Raw genomic sequence first — 17598 nt, 5'->3', positions numbered from 1 at the left:
AGTAAAATTTAAAATTATGTGTGTTTTAGTATAAAATTTATTCTGTTTTGTAACTATTTGCATCTGGAATAAGGAAACAAATGCTAGGTCACTTCTATACTTGCATTAGACCTCTTAAAAAGGTTTACAAAAGCTCTTAAAAAGTAAGGAAAAACATCACTGTTTTTATCACAGCTCATTCAGATTAGGAAGACAGAAATACAACTCCAGAGTCAAATCAATTCCAAAGCGTGACCAGAAAGCAACTGTATTTTTGGTTTATATTTGGGCTAAGCACCCTTTAAATATTTTGCTGTTAACTTGAGTGAAAAAGTCTGGGTCTTTATTTCTTCAGTAGGATGTTCCTTCTAGTGGAATATCTATTCAAGCACTACTCTCTGCCACACTACTGTCTATCATCAGTCACCATCAGTCATGTCTATCATCCTTTTGCTGTCTCTGAAGTTGCCAATAGGAGTTTAGCCTTTAAAATTGCTTACTCTTGCTGAAAAAAAGGCTCCAGAAGTTTTCCCCCAATTTGTAAAGATGATAACAGTGTTAATTTTCCTTGCTATATTTCAAGTAGCTGATAAAAGTAGATGTTCAACCAAACAAATCTTAACAACTGTAATGAAAAAATGACACAAAATCAATCTTCTCATTGGCCTTGTCAATAAGGTGATGATGCAGGGCTGAAACAATGTCTGAACTCATTTTTATTTACTATCTCCTATCTTGGTGCAGTGATACAGAAACATCACAGGATTTGTAGATCAGACATCAGCTGTCTCATAGGCAAAACTAATACTTCAAACCACAACTGCATAAGATGTAAGTCTAGAAGAAGCAATTAAAAAACGCAATTCCAGTACCATTCTCCCTACTCAAAACATTGCTGTCTTATGAAATTTAGAATGTGAACCTAATTTAAAAACTGAATTTGACAAATTCCAAACAGCCATTTTTTCATTAAAACCTGCTGGCATTGCTGCTCTCTCTAATATTACCTTCAGCACCCTTTGAGTAACAGTGGAGCTCAGTAGTAAATCAGTACTCCTGAAAAGTTCTAGACTGAGCCATTGCTGCCAACTGGTGGTGGCATATATTACTAGACTTGGAAAGAAGGCTTAAGCAATAATTCAAATTAATTTGTGTACTGTATTTGTGGAGGGATCCTGAGTATGATCCATAATGCATTTAATGGGCAACCACACTGTGTGGTTTCCAGTAAACAAGCAAATGAAAAACAAACAAAAAACAGCAACAAAAATAGAACCCGAGGTTCAGAAGGCTGTGTTTTCTTATCAGGTTTGAACCCTTTTCAGCCTCTAGGGACATCTTCAGTATGGCAGCGCTTGTGGATTAGGGATATAAAACTGTGTCCCAGAGGGTAATGAAAAAGGGTCAAGTTCAGCTTTGTGAAATAAGCTTCTTCTGAGGAAAGTTCATGATGACCAGTTCAAGCTTCTGCTCCAAACTGCACTCTAGTGAACATCTTAAACAGAGCACATAGTACAGGTAGTTGCACTGAACTGAGGTTCGGCACTTTGAAGAGTACTCTGACTCACCATGTTACAAACCCACGACAACCTCTCTGATCCCAGAAGCTGCACACCAGTTATTCATTAAGCTCTCCACCCAAATTCACATACAATGAACTGTTTTTAAGGCAAGGGAAGGTCAAGTAGTAAGCATTACTTTTCTTTGCATGTGCTTTTTGATATCTGTACCTCCTCTTCCTGTAGGTGATCTTCAGAAGTTTCTCAAATAAATTAAGCTAGACCCAATAAAAGCTACATATCTGTTTCAAAAGCAAGTAAAGAAAAAGGCTTGAAGTGTGGCACATTGCCCAAGGGCTGCCCAAGTGGACACCTCCCTGTCTAGCCTCCATCTCTTCTGAGGGTTGTTCAGAATTATTTTCTTTTGGTTAAGCTTTACATTAAAAATGTTGAACATGAATACATTCATCACAGCAACAAAATTCACTTTTCTTGAGAAACCTTTAGGCATTTTGTTTTATGGACTCTCCAAAGGCCATTAAGAAAATGCAAAATATTAAATAATTACAGAGGAATGATCCAAACTTTTAAATGCTTATCCAAAATGATTTGGACGGTTCATTGTTTCAAGGTCAAAAAGTCAATACAATCTCTGATTCATAGAACTGAGAAAATATCAAGATTTTTTTTTTTCAGGAAACATTTAAAAAATCTGCTGCAGCCATCATATTCTATTTCTTGAGTTCACTTTCAACTCAGCATTCAAATGACTGTATATGGATACTGACAATCAATAACACTGCATTCATATGCACAACTAATCAAACAAAAGGTGCTTACATATACTATGCAAAATTTGTAGAGGAATACTGTACTCAAAAATGAAAGACATAAACACATAAAGAAATTGTAATATGCTTGTGAGTTGCCTACAAGCAGAAAATGAGACAAAGTAAATTGGATAAATTATTCACTGTAAATTAGTTTTTCATCTCTAGGATTGAGTGTGAAAGAACAACAATTACACATGACATTTGTGGCTGGTCAACAAATAGATTCGCTTGGTTTAAGCATACAGACAGATATGTGGTGCAATTGCAAATTGTGTAGGAAGAAAAACTGTGTTGATTACTTTGTTCAAAATTCAAAATATTTCCCCTAAAATATATATATATATTTTTAAATTTACAAATTCACACTGAACTTTTCCTTCTACCTGCACACCAACAGAACTTTAATTATTATTTCAGTCCATAAGATAGCAGCATGTATTTGGATTATGCTCACAAGTCTCTTCAAATTGTGAAGAGAGATTTTCACTGCAAACTGTTGGATGACAAGAAGTCTGAGAAAGCCTGCTGGGAATATAGATTTTGATAGGACATAGGAGACTGAAGGATCTCCAAAAGGCAAGATGCTTGCTATCATGTAGGTAAGCAAAGTGGAAACACAAATGTGTTTGTTAGTTTTTATTGGAATACTCTATTATAACATAAATTAACTTTTAATTTTGAGTATATTTGGTGTTCCTGAGAGTAAAAACAACGTGGAACTGGCTGAATGGTTTCCTAACTTTCTGTAATCTAGCTGCCTCAACTGCTGCTTTCTGTATATTTGCCATCCAGAAAATGCCTAAGACATGTTTCCTGAAATTTGCTTAATACCCTAGGACATCTAGCAGTACTGTAGATTAAAAAAAAAAAAAGGTTTTCTTCATTCATAATAATCTTAAATTACAAGGATCCTGTTTTGAAACTTGTCATGTGTAGATTAGGAAAAGATACAGTTGTGCACAGAACAGGAAGATCTTATACATTTTGCAACCAACAGATTATCTGTATTATTATATTATCTGTAAATGAGAGGTATACTTTTTTAAAATTCCTTTTATTTTAAGAAGCGCTTTATACTCATTTAAAGATGGTAACTATGTTAAGACAAATAATAACAGAGAGTGACTTAATTTGCCTCCTTTTTTGCAGCTGTTTTTCAGTTGTGATTTTTGTCATTGACAGAATGTGTGCCCTTGATTTGAAGTAGCCGTGATCTAACCCATATTCTACAAATATAGATGGGTAAAGCTTTACCAACAGTCAGAAATTTCTATTTCAATTTCTTTTGTTCCAGGAAAACCACTAATTGAATAAAATTGCATTCTCTCAATAGTGACAGAATTACAGAGTGGACAGGACGTTCATCTTACCTTTGGATTTGCTACTTCAGGAAAAAGTCAGACACTATATTTGATGGTACCTTCTCCTCTACTTGAATATCTGTTGTTATGGTGATAGTTGCAGGAGGGGAACATTAATAAGGATGGCTTGAAAGCTTTGATGTTTACAGCACAATTACTTTTAACACCTCATAAGGAAAGGTGACAGTTAATATTGCTCCTTGCTAAATATGCATTATTATATCAGTTTATATGAAAATTAAGTGAGTTTCTGTTATGTATCTGTAACACAATTATGAGTACAAATAAATATACATGTATATATATTTATGCAATAAGAAGGATTCAGAAGAACAAAATAAAAATCTTAGTTTCTCACAAAGGATATAATTTGTTATTCCTAAGAACTTGCCTACAGTAAACAGTGATTTTCAACTATAATACTGTCTTTAGACTACATTATAGTCTGTGTTGCTTTTACATGATATAGTGAGAGCTAACCAGCATGACCTTCTCATATCCAAAACTAAACTGTGAAAAACTCTGTAAATGCATTATATCACCTAGGTTGTAATTCACCAGCAGGAGGTACACAGTAGAGACAGAGGAATTTTTGGACTAGGGTCTCCAACTTCAGAAGTACACAAACTTCACCACTTTGGTTTACATTTGTTATTAATGCATGCAGTTACTTACATATTCTTCATATGCCTCATGTGCAGGTGGCGGGGGTGGTCTGTAGCCTGGGACTGCTGGGGCACCCCTTGCTCGAGGGGTAGGAACGCCCCTCGCTACTGGTGGGACGGGAAGTGCTCCCCGTGTCACTGGTGTTCCTCTGGGGGCTTGGGCACCTCGTCCAGGTGGGGGTGGAGGAATCGCACCCCCACGGCCCCTGTGGGGAGCAAAAAGAGATGATCGTTTTGAGGTGTACATCAAGGGAGGATGTGCAAGTGCCACCCCACTTTAAAGGCTCTTATACTTTTACTACTATTTAAAGTATCATACAACTCGGAGGTTTTGGCAGCTACAATGTCAAGCCCTTTTAGGCAGTATCTCAAGCAGAACTCCTGTTATGGAAAGGCATTATTTCTAAGCCATCCAGTACTTTTTACACCTGATCCTCATATTGCTTGTACTAATGAAATCCTGGATCATTGTAATTCAGTTTTGTGGAGTTACTCTGAAGTAGTTCCAAAACAAGAAGAAAGAAAGGACTTTTTTTTTTTTTTCTGTTGCTCTCAAAGTACAAGAGCAGTCATCGCTGTCATTCGCATGTTTATTGGTGAGTGGGAGAATCTGTCTGACATAAGATGATGCTGGATGGCAGAAACTATCACGGTAAAGCAGAACAACAGTATAAAAGGAGAGTAAGGACATTTTCTCCTGTCTAATTTAGATCAGCACGAGCAAAGGACATCATGGGATTCAGCTTTCCCAACTGTACAGAGACAGCACTGCATATAAACAAGCACAGAAGGGTTTAGCATCCTCCCATTTATTTATACTGTACCCACTGCACCATACTAATTGGTATGTCAGAAGAAACAGCAGCAGCTGTTCTTGCTTAAAAGGAGGTTCTTGTAACTATACTGTATGCCAAACTAGAAGGATGATATATCAGGGAAGCAATCTATGAATTTCCTTTTAGAGTAGTATGCTTTTGAGTGTGCTGCTCTTTCTGAAGACTGTGCAAGTAGCCAGTACAACCATATGTGATGCTGGTACCACTTAACATCCAGGTCCAGAGATGTGAATGAAACTCAGGTTTCCCTCAGCTGTATAAGCCCTGGTCGGTTCTCTACTGAGACAATCAAACCAATGGTGTTAGCTTTTGGTGATCTTTACTTTACTACAACTTTCAGAAGGTAACTTTATGCAAGTATATTTAACTTAAAATGTTTCAGTTCCATTTTATTTTAATATTCCCCTGGGATTTCTGACTATTAAATAAGGAAAGCATCCAAGCATATTGGATTTACATGGCAAGGTTTTGGGTTTCAGGGGTGGCTTCTGTGAGAAGAATCCAGAACCTGCCTCATGTTAGATAAGGCCCAGTTTCAGATGGCTCCAAAAGTACTCACCACTGGCCAGAGCCAAGCCAATAAGCGATGTTGTTTGCACCTCTGTGAGAGCAGATTGAAGAAAGGGGAAAAAAAAATGCAGTACTACAGCAGCAGTGAGAGTGAGGAGTGAGAACCAGCCCTGCAGACCCCAGGGTCAGTGCAGAAGGAGGGCAGGAGGTGCTCCAGGAACGGAGCAGAAGTTCCCCTGCGGCCTGTGGAGAGGCCCCTGGTGGAGCAGGCTGTCCCCCTGCAGCCCATGGGTCCCACACGGAGCAGATCTCCACGCTGCAGCCCGTGGAGGAGCCCCCGGTGGAGCAGGTGGATGTGGCCTGGAGGAGGCTGCGGCCCATGGAGAGCCCCCGCAGGAGCAGGCCCCGGGCCGGAGCTGCAGCCCGTGGAGAGGAGCCCACGCAGGAGCAGGGGGTCTGGGAGGAGCTGCCACCCATGGGGGACCCGTGCTGGAGCAGTTTGGTCCTGGGGGATGGACCCCGTGGTACGGAGCCATGTGGGAGCAGTTCCTGAAGAGCTGCTGCCTGTGGGCAGCCCCCGCAGGCTCAGTTCGGGAAGGACGGCATCCCGTGGGAGGGACCCCACGTGGAGCAGGGGCAGAGAGTGACCCTGAAGGAGCTGTGGAGATGAAGCATTAGGGACTGACCGCAGCCCCCATTCCCCGTTCCCCTGTGCTGCTTGGGGTGAGGAGGTAGGAGAGAGTGGTTGGGGTAGAGCTGTTTTTTAGTTTCTCACTGCAGTAGTCTGTTAGTAATAGGTAAGAAATTACATTAATCTCCCTGTGCTGTTTGTTTTGCCCATGTTGATAATTGAGTGATCTCCCTGTCTTTATCTCAACCCTTGAGCCCTTCTCATTGCATTTTCTCCCCCCCCCCCCCCCCCCCCCCCCCCCCCCTCTTTTTTTTTCTTTGAGGGGGCATGAGAAAGTGGTTGTGGTGGAGTTCAGCTGCCCAACAGAATAAAACCACTTCACCACAATACTACTTTCTGTCCTACTGATCCAATCAGTAGGGTGTTCTGCAAGAAATGGAGGCCAGCACACCACCGATTATGTTTTGAATCTAATTTAAAAGCTGGCAGTCTGCTGCAGTGATGTTCTGAACATCACTATTAATAAGCCCTTCATAGATCTTAGGTGTAACGAAGAGTGGTTTCTGAGCCCCAAAAGACTTCCACTACAAGATGGTCATGAATGCCAACTGTAAAAAATCCTATACATGGCATCATACCACTGATAAAAAGTTCATTCAAAAACTGAGAGAAAACACTTTCAGGGAAGAAAGAAAGAGCATAGGTAAGATCAGCCAGTTCAATTACGGAAGAATGACTCCTCTGTGTGCTTAAAATCAGGAGGTCTATTTCCTCCAAAATAAAAGTGGATTTCTTTGGACCCATCTTGAAATGGTCTCTGTGGAGGCCTCCAAGTAGCTAGATAACTTAGATAACTTAGGTGACAAATTTTAAGGAGTCATGGTCAAAAATGGGTCTGAAGGAGCACATTATACTGGTCTTATGAACAAGCAGAGCTCTCTGTCAACAATATATAAAAAAGTAGTTGGAAGAATTCTGGAAACATTCATATATCAATGCTTTTAGATGATATAAGTGAAATTCATATAGAACTGATAATACACACAACAAATACAAATTACCACCTTGAAGGAGCTGCAGGTGGCACACGGATCCCTCTTCCTCGAATACCCCGTCCACGTGCTGAATCCTCAGAACCATTCAAATATGATAGCTCTCTCAGCTGCTCCTGACGAATTTCATCATTATAATCCTGAAATGTAAAAGATAAAACTTGCTGAAACTTAGTATTTTGGCTGAGCTGCCAAATAACCCAAAACAGAAATTACATAGATGCCATTTGGGTGAATTTCCCCACATTATCACCTGTAGGCTAAAATATGATCTTTTTGTATGCACAAATGATATGAAATTGAAGTATTCATGGACTGGAAAGCTACCTATATTATGTGGACAGACAAACTTACATGTATGCTTAAGATGGCCATAAACAAGATATACACACAAAATAAAACACAAAAGGTACACAAGGCATAAAGACAAAGCAGATACTAAGGATATATCTGTAAACAAGATGCAAATGCACTTTCACGTACAAAAGGTACCAATCTCAAGCAGCTGAAAATCAGATTAAAAAAAATAATTATAAATGTTAGATATATTTTTTAGGCAGACAGCACTGGCTACTTTCACACACTCCAAACACAGATTCCATCTGCTGATGCACCTTGGCATGCAAAATTACACTGGATGCATTTGATTGGATGGTTTAATCATAACATACCAATAATTATAGTGTTATGAAGTTAAATTCTACATTCATATCACTTACTGAATTTTGTCATCATTCAATACTGTCCTTAGTTATTCTGTATATCTACTAAACCACTTCTGAAAGGAGCTGTCTTTAGGACTCATGAGTAACAATGCTATGTTTACTGTATAAAATTGTTCAGTTATATAAAATAGGCCCATTCTAAGACTGCAGGGTATCAACTCTGCAAGCTTCTGTCGGCTCAGTAAACAGAACATTGGATGAATTTCCTTTTCTTACTGACATAAAATATATAATATTGGGTAATTTAAACTTATTTTACAAGCTTTGTCTTAGTCAGAATTCCCTTTTTCTTTTGTTTCCTTCCTTTTGTTTTCAGCTCCTTGTGTGCTGATCATAGTAATAAGAGCCCGCTGCATTAACCGTCTCTCTGGCAGTAAACTGCAATAGTTAACTAGTGTTTCAAAACAGAAAATATTATTGAATTTCAACCCTTCACTTTTTTCATCCTTCAACTTGCAACTGTCATTGACAGACACGCCAGGATCTGAAAATGCTACAATACCTGCTACAGTCACCTCATATGGGTGACTATCCAGGCTGCATTACAAGTGACACTTTTTAGCCAAGTTAGAGACCAAGCAAACAGTGAGATGGAACCTAGACTTTACTTATTCCTAATCCTTACCAACTTTCTGGAGTCACACATAATAAACTTGCTTTGTCAGCAAAGTAGGTTTAAGAAATTTGCAGATAATTCTAACAGTAGATGGCTGACACACTGAAAAATAGAACTACAATTTACAGGGAGTTTGAGAAGCTTGAAGGACCAACAGAAACCTCTTGCAGGCTAACAAGAAATGGTGCAGAGTTCTGCACATCTGCTGCAATAATCAAACCCACACATTTTTAGAGGCTGGGAAATTACAGGCTGTATCAAAGCACTGCTAAAGATGATCTAGTGGATGCCTGTTTGAATATTAGACACTAGGGAAATATTAGACATTTTGGAAATAAGGTATATTTCATACAGTGCTATGTTAGAGAAGTGCAGCCAGCAGCTCAAGAGAAGTTATCCAATTTACGCAGTGTTGGTTATGTCTGACCTAGAATATTTTGTCCAAGTTTGGCCTGCCGTTTAAGATGAATGTGGTGAAACTGAAAAATGTCCAACAGAGGACTACTGAGGTAGTCAGAGTATATGAGGAGAAGCTGAGGGATGTGGACTTCTTTCGTCTATTGAAGAGGAGACTGAGCAGTGATATAACAGAAGTTTGCAAGTACTCGAACGAGAGCTACAAAGTGGTGCAGACAAATTCCTTGGTATTGGGAGCAAAAATCACTAACCACAAGAATTGACTGGGGAGATTTGGGCTTCTCATGAGGAAGAAGTCTTTTACTAGACGGATAGTGCAAACCTGGAACAGGCTATACAGATTCAAGACTCAACCAAACAAAGCCATAGCTGTCCTGATTTACTGTTTACTGTTGGCAGTAGAAGTGCTTGCAGTGGGAGACTGAAGAAAATCTTCAGTGGACCCTTTCAACAGATATTTTTATGACTGTGAAGCTCTCATCCATCTTTCTCAGTGCCCAGGATATTGTTTATAGATTTGCCTGTTCAGTAGGTGCTATTGTAGGAAGAGAGGACATCTGGTAAACCTGAATTATGAAACAAATCAACTAAAACTAGAAGACAAAGCCCAGCTCTTGTGTTGAATACTTGAGAAGTTGGTGACCTGAGGCAGGTATGAGGGGTTCGAGAAACGAGAGGTTTTCAGACAGTTCTGCCACTATTTTTTATTTAATCTTAGGAATCAATCCCAAAGAGACCCCACAAAAGACCTAAGCCTCTTTCTTCCTACAATACTGAATCAGAGGTATGGGCAATCTGTTGAATGATATGATGCTGACCTTGTTGTGCTATAAGAGAGTGTAGGCCTAGTCATAATTTTACTTCTAAATTTCTAGGAAGTGCAGCTGGAATAAATCCTAACAATGCAGTTCAGAAGAGAACCACATTTATACAATATAACATGTGGCATTTGTAGCAGAATCATAATTAAATGTAAATCCCCAATTTGCTAATAAACCAGAAGATAGCTTTCAGATCACAACATTCCTCAAATCTTTTTGCACATTTTTCTGTTGTTTTAACATTAATGGTAATAAGACACATACATTGCTCTAAATAAATGTGTCCTGTAAAACACAGAGGGAAAAACACGGATAGCATCAATCAGGTCACATTTACAGCAAAATCAAAACATGTACCATTTACTGTGCCTTGCTTAATATCATCTGTTATTCACACTGGCTCTTCAAGGATTAGAACTTCAAACTAGCTGATTGAGTTTGCCCTTCAGATTTCACAACAGTGCTAGGAATGAGCTTCATTAATAATGAAAGTAAATTTTGTAAGAGTAAGATGTGGGGGAAAAAGAAAGAAGGAAGGAAAGGAAGGAAAGGAAGGACAGGAAGGACCTGCAAAGAACATAAACTTGAACTTTCTTTGTTGCTGCTTTTGGAATGTTGTTGTATAAATGAACTTCTACCAGGAACTACCTCAAAGCTACTCTTCCTTGCTCAGATGTGCATATCATTTACAATCTTAGCATTGACTAAAAGGAAAATCCAAAAAAAAATTATAAAATACAGCAAGATCTGCAAATCTGCACCATTCTACTATACAATGCCTTTTACTCTCCTACAGGTTATTTACTGTATTCACAGTTAAGCAGTATGCACTATTTATTTTAAAAGAGCAAAGAAAAGACAATAAAGTGTATGGAGAACCGTAATTAAAATGCTGGGAATCCTGAAAAAAAAAATCTATTAAAAATTATTACTCTATATAGATCATTTATCTTACATGCCCTTTAAAAAAGCATAATAAAAATCATAACCTCTAAACCTGAAATCTGAAATTTTCAACAGAAATGCTCTTTTCAACTCTTTCATTAAACAGAAACATAACACTGAATTAATCTTTCATAACTGCTACATGAGTCTAGCTAGAGACAGAGTATCCTGCTGAATATTTAATTGTAGCTTAGTTCAGAGAGAGCTTAGCACTTGAGCAAAATTATGCTGCAGGTGTTTCATGTATATCTGGTCCCGAGAGAGTACAAGATGTTGCAAGACATACCTATACTGAACAAAGTATAGTGAAGTAGCTATACACTGTAGTAATATGTTGTTTCAGAATAAAATCCCTACGCCTTCCATTAAAATAAGCTCATGAGAAATATGCTGTACTTACTAGTTTTTTTCTAATTTAGGAATCTTATAGCTGATTATCTACATTAGCATATATATATTGCTCCTGTTTATATCCTTAAAGACATTATTAGCTAACTATAAACGGCGTTTGGATTCAATGATACTAAGGGTACCATCTGCTTACATCACAGTGGTCAGTGTTTGCAAACGACCACTGTAGGTGAGCTAACCACCCACACCCACAACATTTCACCTAAACATGTATCTTGATTTTAAAAACACCAAGGATTTACAGTCTTAGCAAAGTCACTAGCACCCAGGGCCAGCTGTCCTGGTTTCAGCTAGGATAGAGTTAATTTTTCTCTTAGTAGCTGGTATTGTGCTGTGTTGGGGATTTAGGATGAGAATAATGTTGATAACACAGTGATGTTTTAATTGTTGCAGAGCAGTGCTTACACTAAGCCAAGGACTTTTCAGCTTCTCACACTGTCCTGTAAGTGGGCAGGCTGGGGGTACAGCAGGAGCTGGGAGGGGGACAGAACCAGGACACCAGCAAATCACAATGTTCATCTAAGTGCCCAAAAACAAGTTAAGCATTTAGATAAAACCCTTAGTTTTCTAAATTACACGAACACATTTATCCCAAACTACCACAACAAAGCTTATTTATGAGGGTGTGGAATGGTTAATTAGGTCAGTTGCCTTGACTGTGCTAGGAACAAAGGAAAGCTGTCAGTATCAAAATCAGACCAGCGACAGCTCACCCAAGGGCAGTTCTGGCATGGAAGTACAGCAAAGATGCAAATGCACATAAGCTAGGAAATGTTAGAAACCTTTTTATTATTTATTTATTTATTTATTTTTGTAAAAAGCAGCAAAATATGGCGCAAGCTGCAAAACCTGATCTGAATTTAAAAGATCACACAGTGACAAGGGAGGAGAGTTAATAAAGAAATCAAAGGGTAAGACGTAGACAGAGGCAATGGATTTCAGGAATATCTATCTATCATTAGCATAACAAAGGCTCATAGAAGTCAAGGATAAATCAGTCCCTTAAGGACTGTGATCTCCTGTCCTGATGTGTTTTGCAAGTTTAAGTTCTTTCCGTGTATATGAATGATTTGCACCATTAATAAATATCATTACTCTTATCTGTGACAGCTGAATTTCATTCTAACTCCATAGTTAACGGGAAAGTAATTTATGTTAAAGTCAAACTACCTTAAAAATGCAGATTTATGCAACTCAAACCAAAAATGATAATCATAATTCTTCACATTGACAATGTTGAAGTATGAATAAGGCACACTTGGTACCTTATATGGATGACAGTTTATAGCATACTCACACTTACTCACACTCCTTATACAACCAAGCTAGCTATGCATCATGTGAAGGACAGACTACTCTCCACATGGTGTTGGTACAACTAGGATAGATTTATAGGTACCTTAGTTCTACAGGCAAACAACTACCTATTAGCATTCTGTATTTAAGTCAAACTTTCCATGATTTTAATTCAGTGTAAAAGAAGTTGCAAAATATAAATGCTTGCCTTCTCGTTATTTTCTGTATAATGCTTAAAGTGCTTCCCAAGGATCCCAAGGCAACAATACCTGAAATTTACAGCTGGCCTATGTAGAGAGGTTTCAGATAATATGTATGACAGATCCTATAGTCAAAAGAGTCATATATTACCTTAAAGAGACCATCACCTCTTTACAGTAAACCTGAATAGCCAAGAACAGAAATGTGGTCCCATGTTCCTGAAAATCTCAGTCTGTACTGCCTGAACTACTAAAACACTCTCTCTCAGGCTTGTAATTTTCTCTGAAACTGTTGCCAACAGAGCGCTTCACATTCACAGACGTAGGTATTCCCCGTTCTGCATTCCTCTCTTCCTGCACTCAGCCTAGCAGGTAGCAGAAAGACAACAGGAGATGGATTTAAACTCCCCTGGCACTTCTGCCTCCTGCCCAGTTCCCAGAATCAGTAAAAGAGCTTTAGGGCTCCATAAATTTGCACAGATTTATTGAAGCTAGACTATCTCCCCTAAATCCTGAGGTTGCTGTCTTGGGGCTATATTTAGGTAGCTTAAGTACCAATTAGCTTGAAATTTCTATTGAGTAGCTGCTTCAGAAAACCCATAGGCAGCCAGTAGGGCACAGAAGATCCAGTGAATTACATGGAGTTAGGAGATGTGAACACAGTCCTTTTATTTTATTATTTTATTTTTTTTTGCTTTTAGATACGTACAAACTAATTTTGGGCCCTAAAAGAGACATTGTTCTCATGCTTTCTTGTATATATGGTAAAGCATTAAGTCTGTGAACATAACTGGTAGTGAGGAGCTCCCTGGAGTCACTGCTACTTTGTGCTCATGTGGCCTTATGACAGGGAGTTGCTAGGATTCAACTTCAAAGCATGGTGAAAGCTGCTCACCTGGACTCATGGGGTCAGGATCTCCAGTTTATTGTACTGAAGAGGCCAAGAACCCAGGAATTCCCACTTCCTAGCTGAGTGCTTTAATATCAGACTGTTCCAAAAAAAAGTGAATTATTACTGGCTGCTTAGTATCAGAAGAGGTTGGTGAACTAAATCCTAAGCTGACAGAAGTATTTTAGCATTTCCGTATATTCTAAGATCCAATTCCAAGATTCTATTGCATTCAAAGTGTAAACATATCAGACTTTTTCCTGCACACATCTAAAGCCTCTCTCTATCAATATCCACTTAAGAAACTTAGGCAATTATGCCAGGTAGATTGTATAGCCCTCTCAATCACCTAAAATTAAGGTGAGGCAGTGTCTCAGCTGGGCACGTAAATCAGGTGGATGGAACTGCATCCTCAAACTTCATTCTTTGTCTCTCTAATGAAAATTCAAAGTTCACTGTAAAGTACGAGATTAATCTATAACAGAGACCATGCCCAACCAAACAATTCTTGCAGGGTTCAGCAGAACTGTGGAAGCTGGCTCTAGTCCACCCTGTGTGGGTTCTGATGGGTATGGCATATGTTCTCGACAGTATATGGAGAAGCTCAAAACCAACAGCTGTTTTGACATTCCTAGATAAGATCTGTGTTCTCTGAACCCATATTTAATGTATATGCATGGTTTCCTGGTTACCTACAGTCAAGACCATCTGTTAACATGGCTTTTTGCCCATTTGTAGATTGGTCTGATTATTTCACTAGAGCATAGGTGCCAGGTAATGATAGGTTTAGATGGACAGCCTGCAGTGCACCACAAGTGATAATGCTTCTGCCAGAAGTTCTCTTCCGTGACTCCAATATTGCATTAACACCACATGCCTCTTTGCATTTGACCATACATATTGGAACTTACATAAGGCCATTCTGTGTGCATGCGGTTCTCTGGCAGCCAGTAACCCCCCCAAATGCATAAAAATATAAATATAATCCATCTGACTCGAAGGAAGAAATGTGATTTTCTCTATGCAATCGGCAACTTAGCCAGATCCATAGCTATAAACATTATGTCCTTTCACTTGCCACATATGAAAAAAAAAAAAAAAAGAGGTTGTCTTTACCTGCTTCTAGTCTGTCTGAAAAATAAACCTTAATTCTGTGGGTCACCCTTAGAGACTGAAACACATAAAACAGACCATACATTTCTCTCAGTAACATTTTGAATGTGTTGCAGTGAATATGAGTTTCAGCTTATAAATGCCTATGGGCAGAATGCAAGCAGACATAAGCTAGAGCCACGTACACTTGCCTTTGAGGTTAGTTGACAGCTGGGGGATTTGTCAGCTTGCCACAGAGAGCACTAACCCAAGCGTGGATGTCATTTTTCTCTTTGAGCATGCACAATTAAATCTGCCTGGCATCATCAGCATGGGGCACTGCTCTCTACAAGCAGTGTGGGAGGGAGGGGGGACATCTTGCTCCTCAGTATCTGAAGAGAAGCTGCCAATACCCAGAGTGTAAATTCTGCATAGGCAACTGTTATGAAACTTCAATCCAGATATTTTAATCCTTGCTAGAACAGAGCAAAATAAGCCTCATCTAGTTTTGTAGTCTTCCTTTTTCTTTCTTTCTCTCTCTTTCTCTTTCGTTCTTTCTCTTTCTTTCTCTCTCTTCCTCTCTTTCCATCCCTTTTTCTCTATTTCCTTCCTTCCTCCTTCTTTCTTTCTCTTTCCTTTTTTTCCTTTCCTTTCCTTTCCTTTCCTTTCCTTCCTTTCCTTTCCTTTCCTTTCCTTTCCTTTCCTTTCCTTTCCTTTCCTTTCCTTTCCTTTCCTTTCCTTTCCTTTCCTTTCCTTTCCTTTCCTTTCCTTTCCTTTTCCTTTCCTTTCCTTTTCCTTTCCTTTCCTTTCCTTTCCCTTCCCTTTCTTCCTTCCCTTCCCTTCCCTTCCCTTCCCTTCCCTTCCCTTCCCTTCCCTTCCCTTCCTTCCCTTCCCTTCCCTTCCTTCCCTTCCCTTCCCTTCCCTTCCCTTCCCTTCCCTTCCCTTCCCCTTCCCTTCCCTTCCCTTCCCTTCCCTTCCCTTCCCTTCCCTTCCCTTCCCTTCCCTTCCCTTCCCTTCCCTTCCCTTCCCTTCCTTCCCTTCCCTTCCCTTCCCTTCCCTTCCCTTCCTTTCCTTTCCTTTCCTTTCCTTTCCTTTCCTTTCCTTTCCTTTCCTTTCCTTTCCTTTCCTTTCCTTTCCCTTTCCTTTCCTTTCCTTTCCTTTCCTTTCCTTTCCTTTCCTTTCCTTTCCTTTCCTTTCCTTTCCTTTCCTTTCCTTTCCTTTCCTTTCCTTTCCTTTCCTTTCCTTAGTAAAGAGGGCTTGTAACCGAAGATTGTTCCATTTTACATGGAAATGTTGTTAGCCACAGAAAGTAACTACGCTGAAGCTCAGTGCATGATGTGTTAAAAACCCTTAGAAACCTGTATTAAATTCCAGATATTTGCCCCAATTTATTCTACCCCTCTTGCTCCCAGTCCTCAGAACAATGGATGCTGTGGTCTGTAATTCATTCAAATTACAGCTATGATACCACAGAAGTCAGTTAGCTGACAGCTTCCTATCCCTGAACTTAAATTTGAATGAATCCAGGCTGCCAGAGACTTGTGCTTATTTACAGTTGTCACTTGAAGGAGATATATATATAAGGGAATTTGTAATATATAAACAGGACATATAGCAAGCTGTGGGGAGGGTGGTATAGCCATGCATCACTGAAGAAATTTTTATAGATTTTACACTGGATATTTATACCGGCTTCTAGGAAGGAAGGATGTGATATGACTGATTTTCCTCTGGGAAAACCTATGTCCTTCAAAGAAAGCAGGGGCAGGAGTATGACTATCACTGCTCTTTCTCCAGCTGTTTGTTGGGAAGGTGTACTTTGATTATTAACAAGATCACTAATTGCTCTTAGGGCTGGAGTAATGGTCTACTATAACCACGTAAAAGTAAATGAAATTAACAAGCTGTGTATAGTATCTACACATCTTCTATTTTAACAATGCCAGGTGGGACCCACATTGCCTCTTGGTAACCCACTGGTGTAAGTTTGTAGACCCCTTGACAAGGATAATAACAAAGCCTCTGTTGATGAGAACGGCAAAATTCAGACATGTTTACTCCCATTTTGTGTGACTGTCTCTTACAGCCCTGTTACAGCTATGCTTTCTTGGTCCCATGTTGCACAGCAAAGAACAATGAAGGATGGGAAGTCTGGCCAAGAAAATACCTTACAAAGGTTTGTTGAGTGTCCTTTCTTTTATGGTTGCTGAATCATTTTACAACTTTAAAAAATCACATTAGGTGATAATCTGTACAAATTGATCGTAAATGAGACATGAATTAATTTTTAAGGCAAAAGGAGCATTTCTTTGATTTACTGCAATATATAATTAAGAAAACATGAGCTGTCCTTGAAGTAAGGACTGTCTTGACAAGCACCAGCTCTGGTACAAACACGGTAGAAACATTCTTAATAATGCTATATACTGAACTCCAGAAATAAGCTTGGTCTGATTCAAAGACAGGAGGTAAAAAATATCTTAAATTCAGTCACCACAGACCAATTGCTACATCCTCAGAAAGTCAGAAAGGTGGACTTACTGCAGCAACATGGTATCTTAACAGAGTTGTGTGGACAGTGGCATGACCTGAGAATTCAGTTCTTCCTTTTTCCAAAATAAGGATTTAAGAAAAAGGATGAAGACTTTCTTTCTATTGTCAGTCCTAGAAGCATGCACAGAAAGCTTCTAAAAAGCTCAGGCCACCACCAGGGCTTAGTTTTTGAGACACAGCTGTGCCTCAAGTGTTCTCCTCAGTCGGAGGTCAAGGCAGAAACCACAGTAACTGTATTTCTCACACAATCCTTCTACAAAGAAATCT

General features: G+C 39.2%; 1 protein-coding gene across 11 annotated transcripts in view; it reads right to left on the bottom strand.

The window, feature by feature from the left end:
- The window catches only part of KHDRBS2 (KH RNA binding domain containing, signal transduction associated 2), a 378305-nt gene that overhangs the window by 135798 nt on the left and 224909 nt on the right, over positions 1-17598 (bottom strand). For all 11 annotated transcript variants that reach the window (XR_010830537.1, XR_010830533.1, XR_010830531.1 and 8 more), the window contains exons 5-6: positions 7379-7506; positions 4348-4543 (exon numbers count right to left, since the gene is read on the bottom strand). Coding sequence is in view for 4 of the 11 variants with exons in the window: in XM_066994743.1 (XP_066850844.1) it covers positions 4348-4543; positions 7379-7506 (324 nt within the window). In the remaining 7 variants the exon portion in view is untranslated. The remainder of the gene's footprint in view (positions 1-4347; positions 4544-7378; positions 7507-17598) is intronic.

The sequence above is a fragment of the Anser cygnoides genome, chromosome 3 (assembly GCF_040182565.1).
Source record: "Anser cygnoides isolate HZ-2024a breed goose chromosome 3, Taihu_goose_T2T_genome, whole genome shotgun sequence".
Classification (NCBI taxonomy): Eukaryota; Metazoa; Chordata; class Aves; order Anseriformes; family Anatidae; genus Anser; species Anser cygnoides.
The sequence above is the reverse complement of the archived record's forward strand: the minus strand, read 5'-3'. Positions and strand labels throughout refer to the sequence as shown.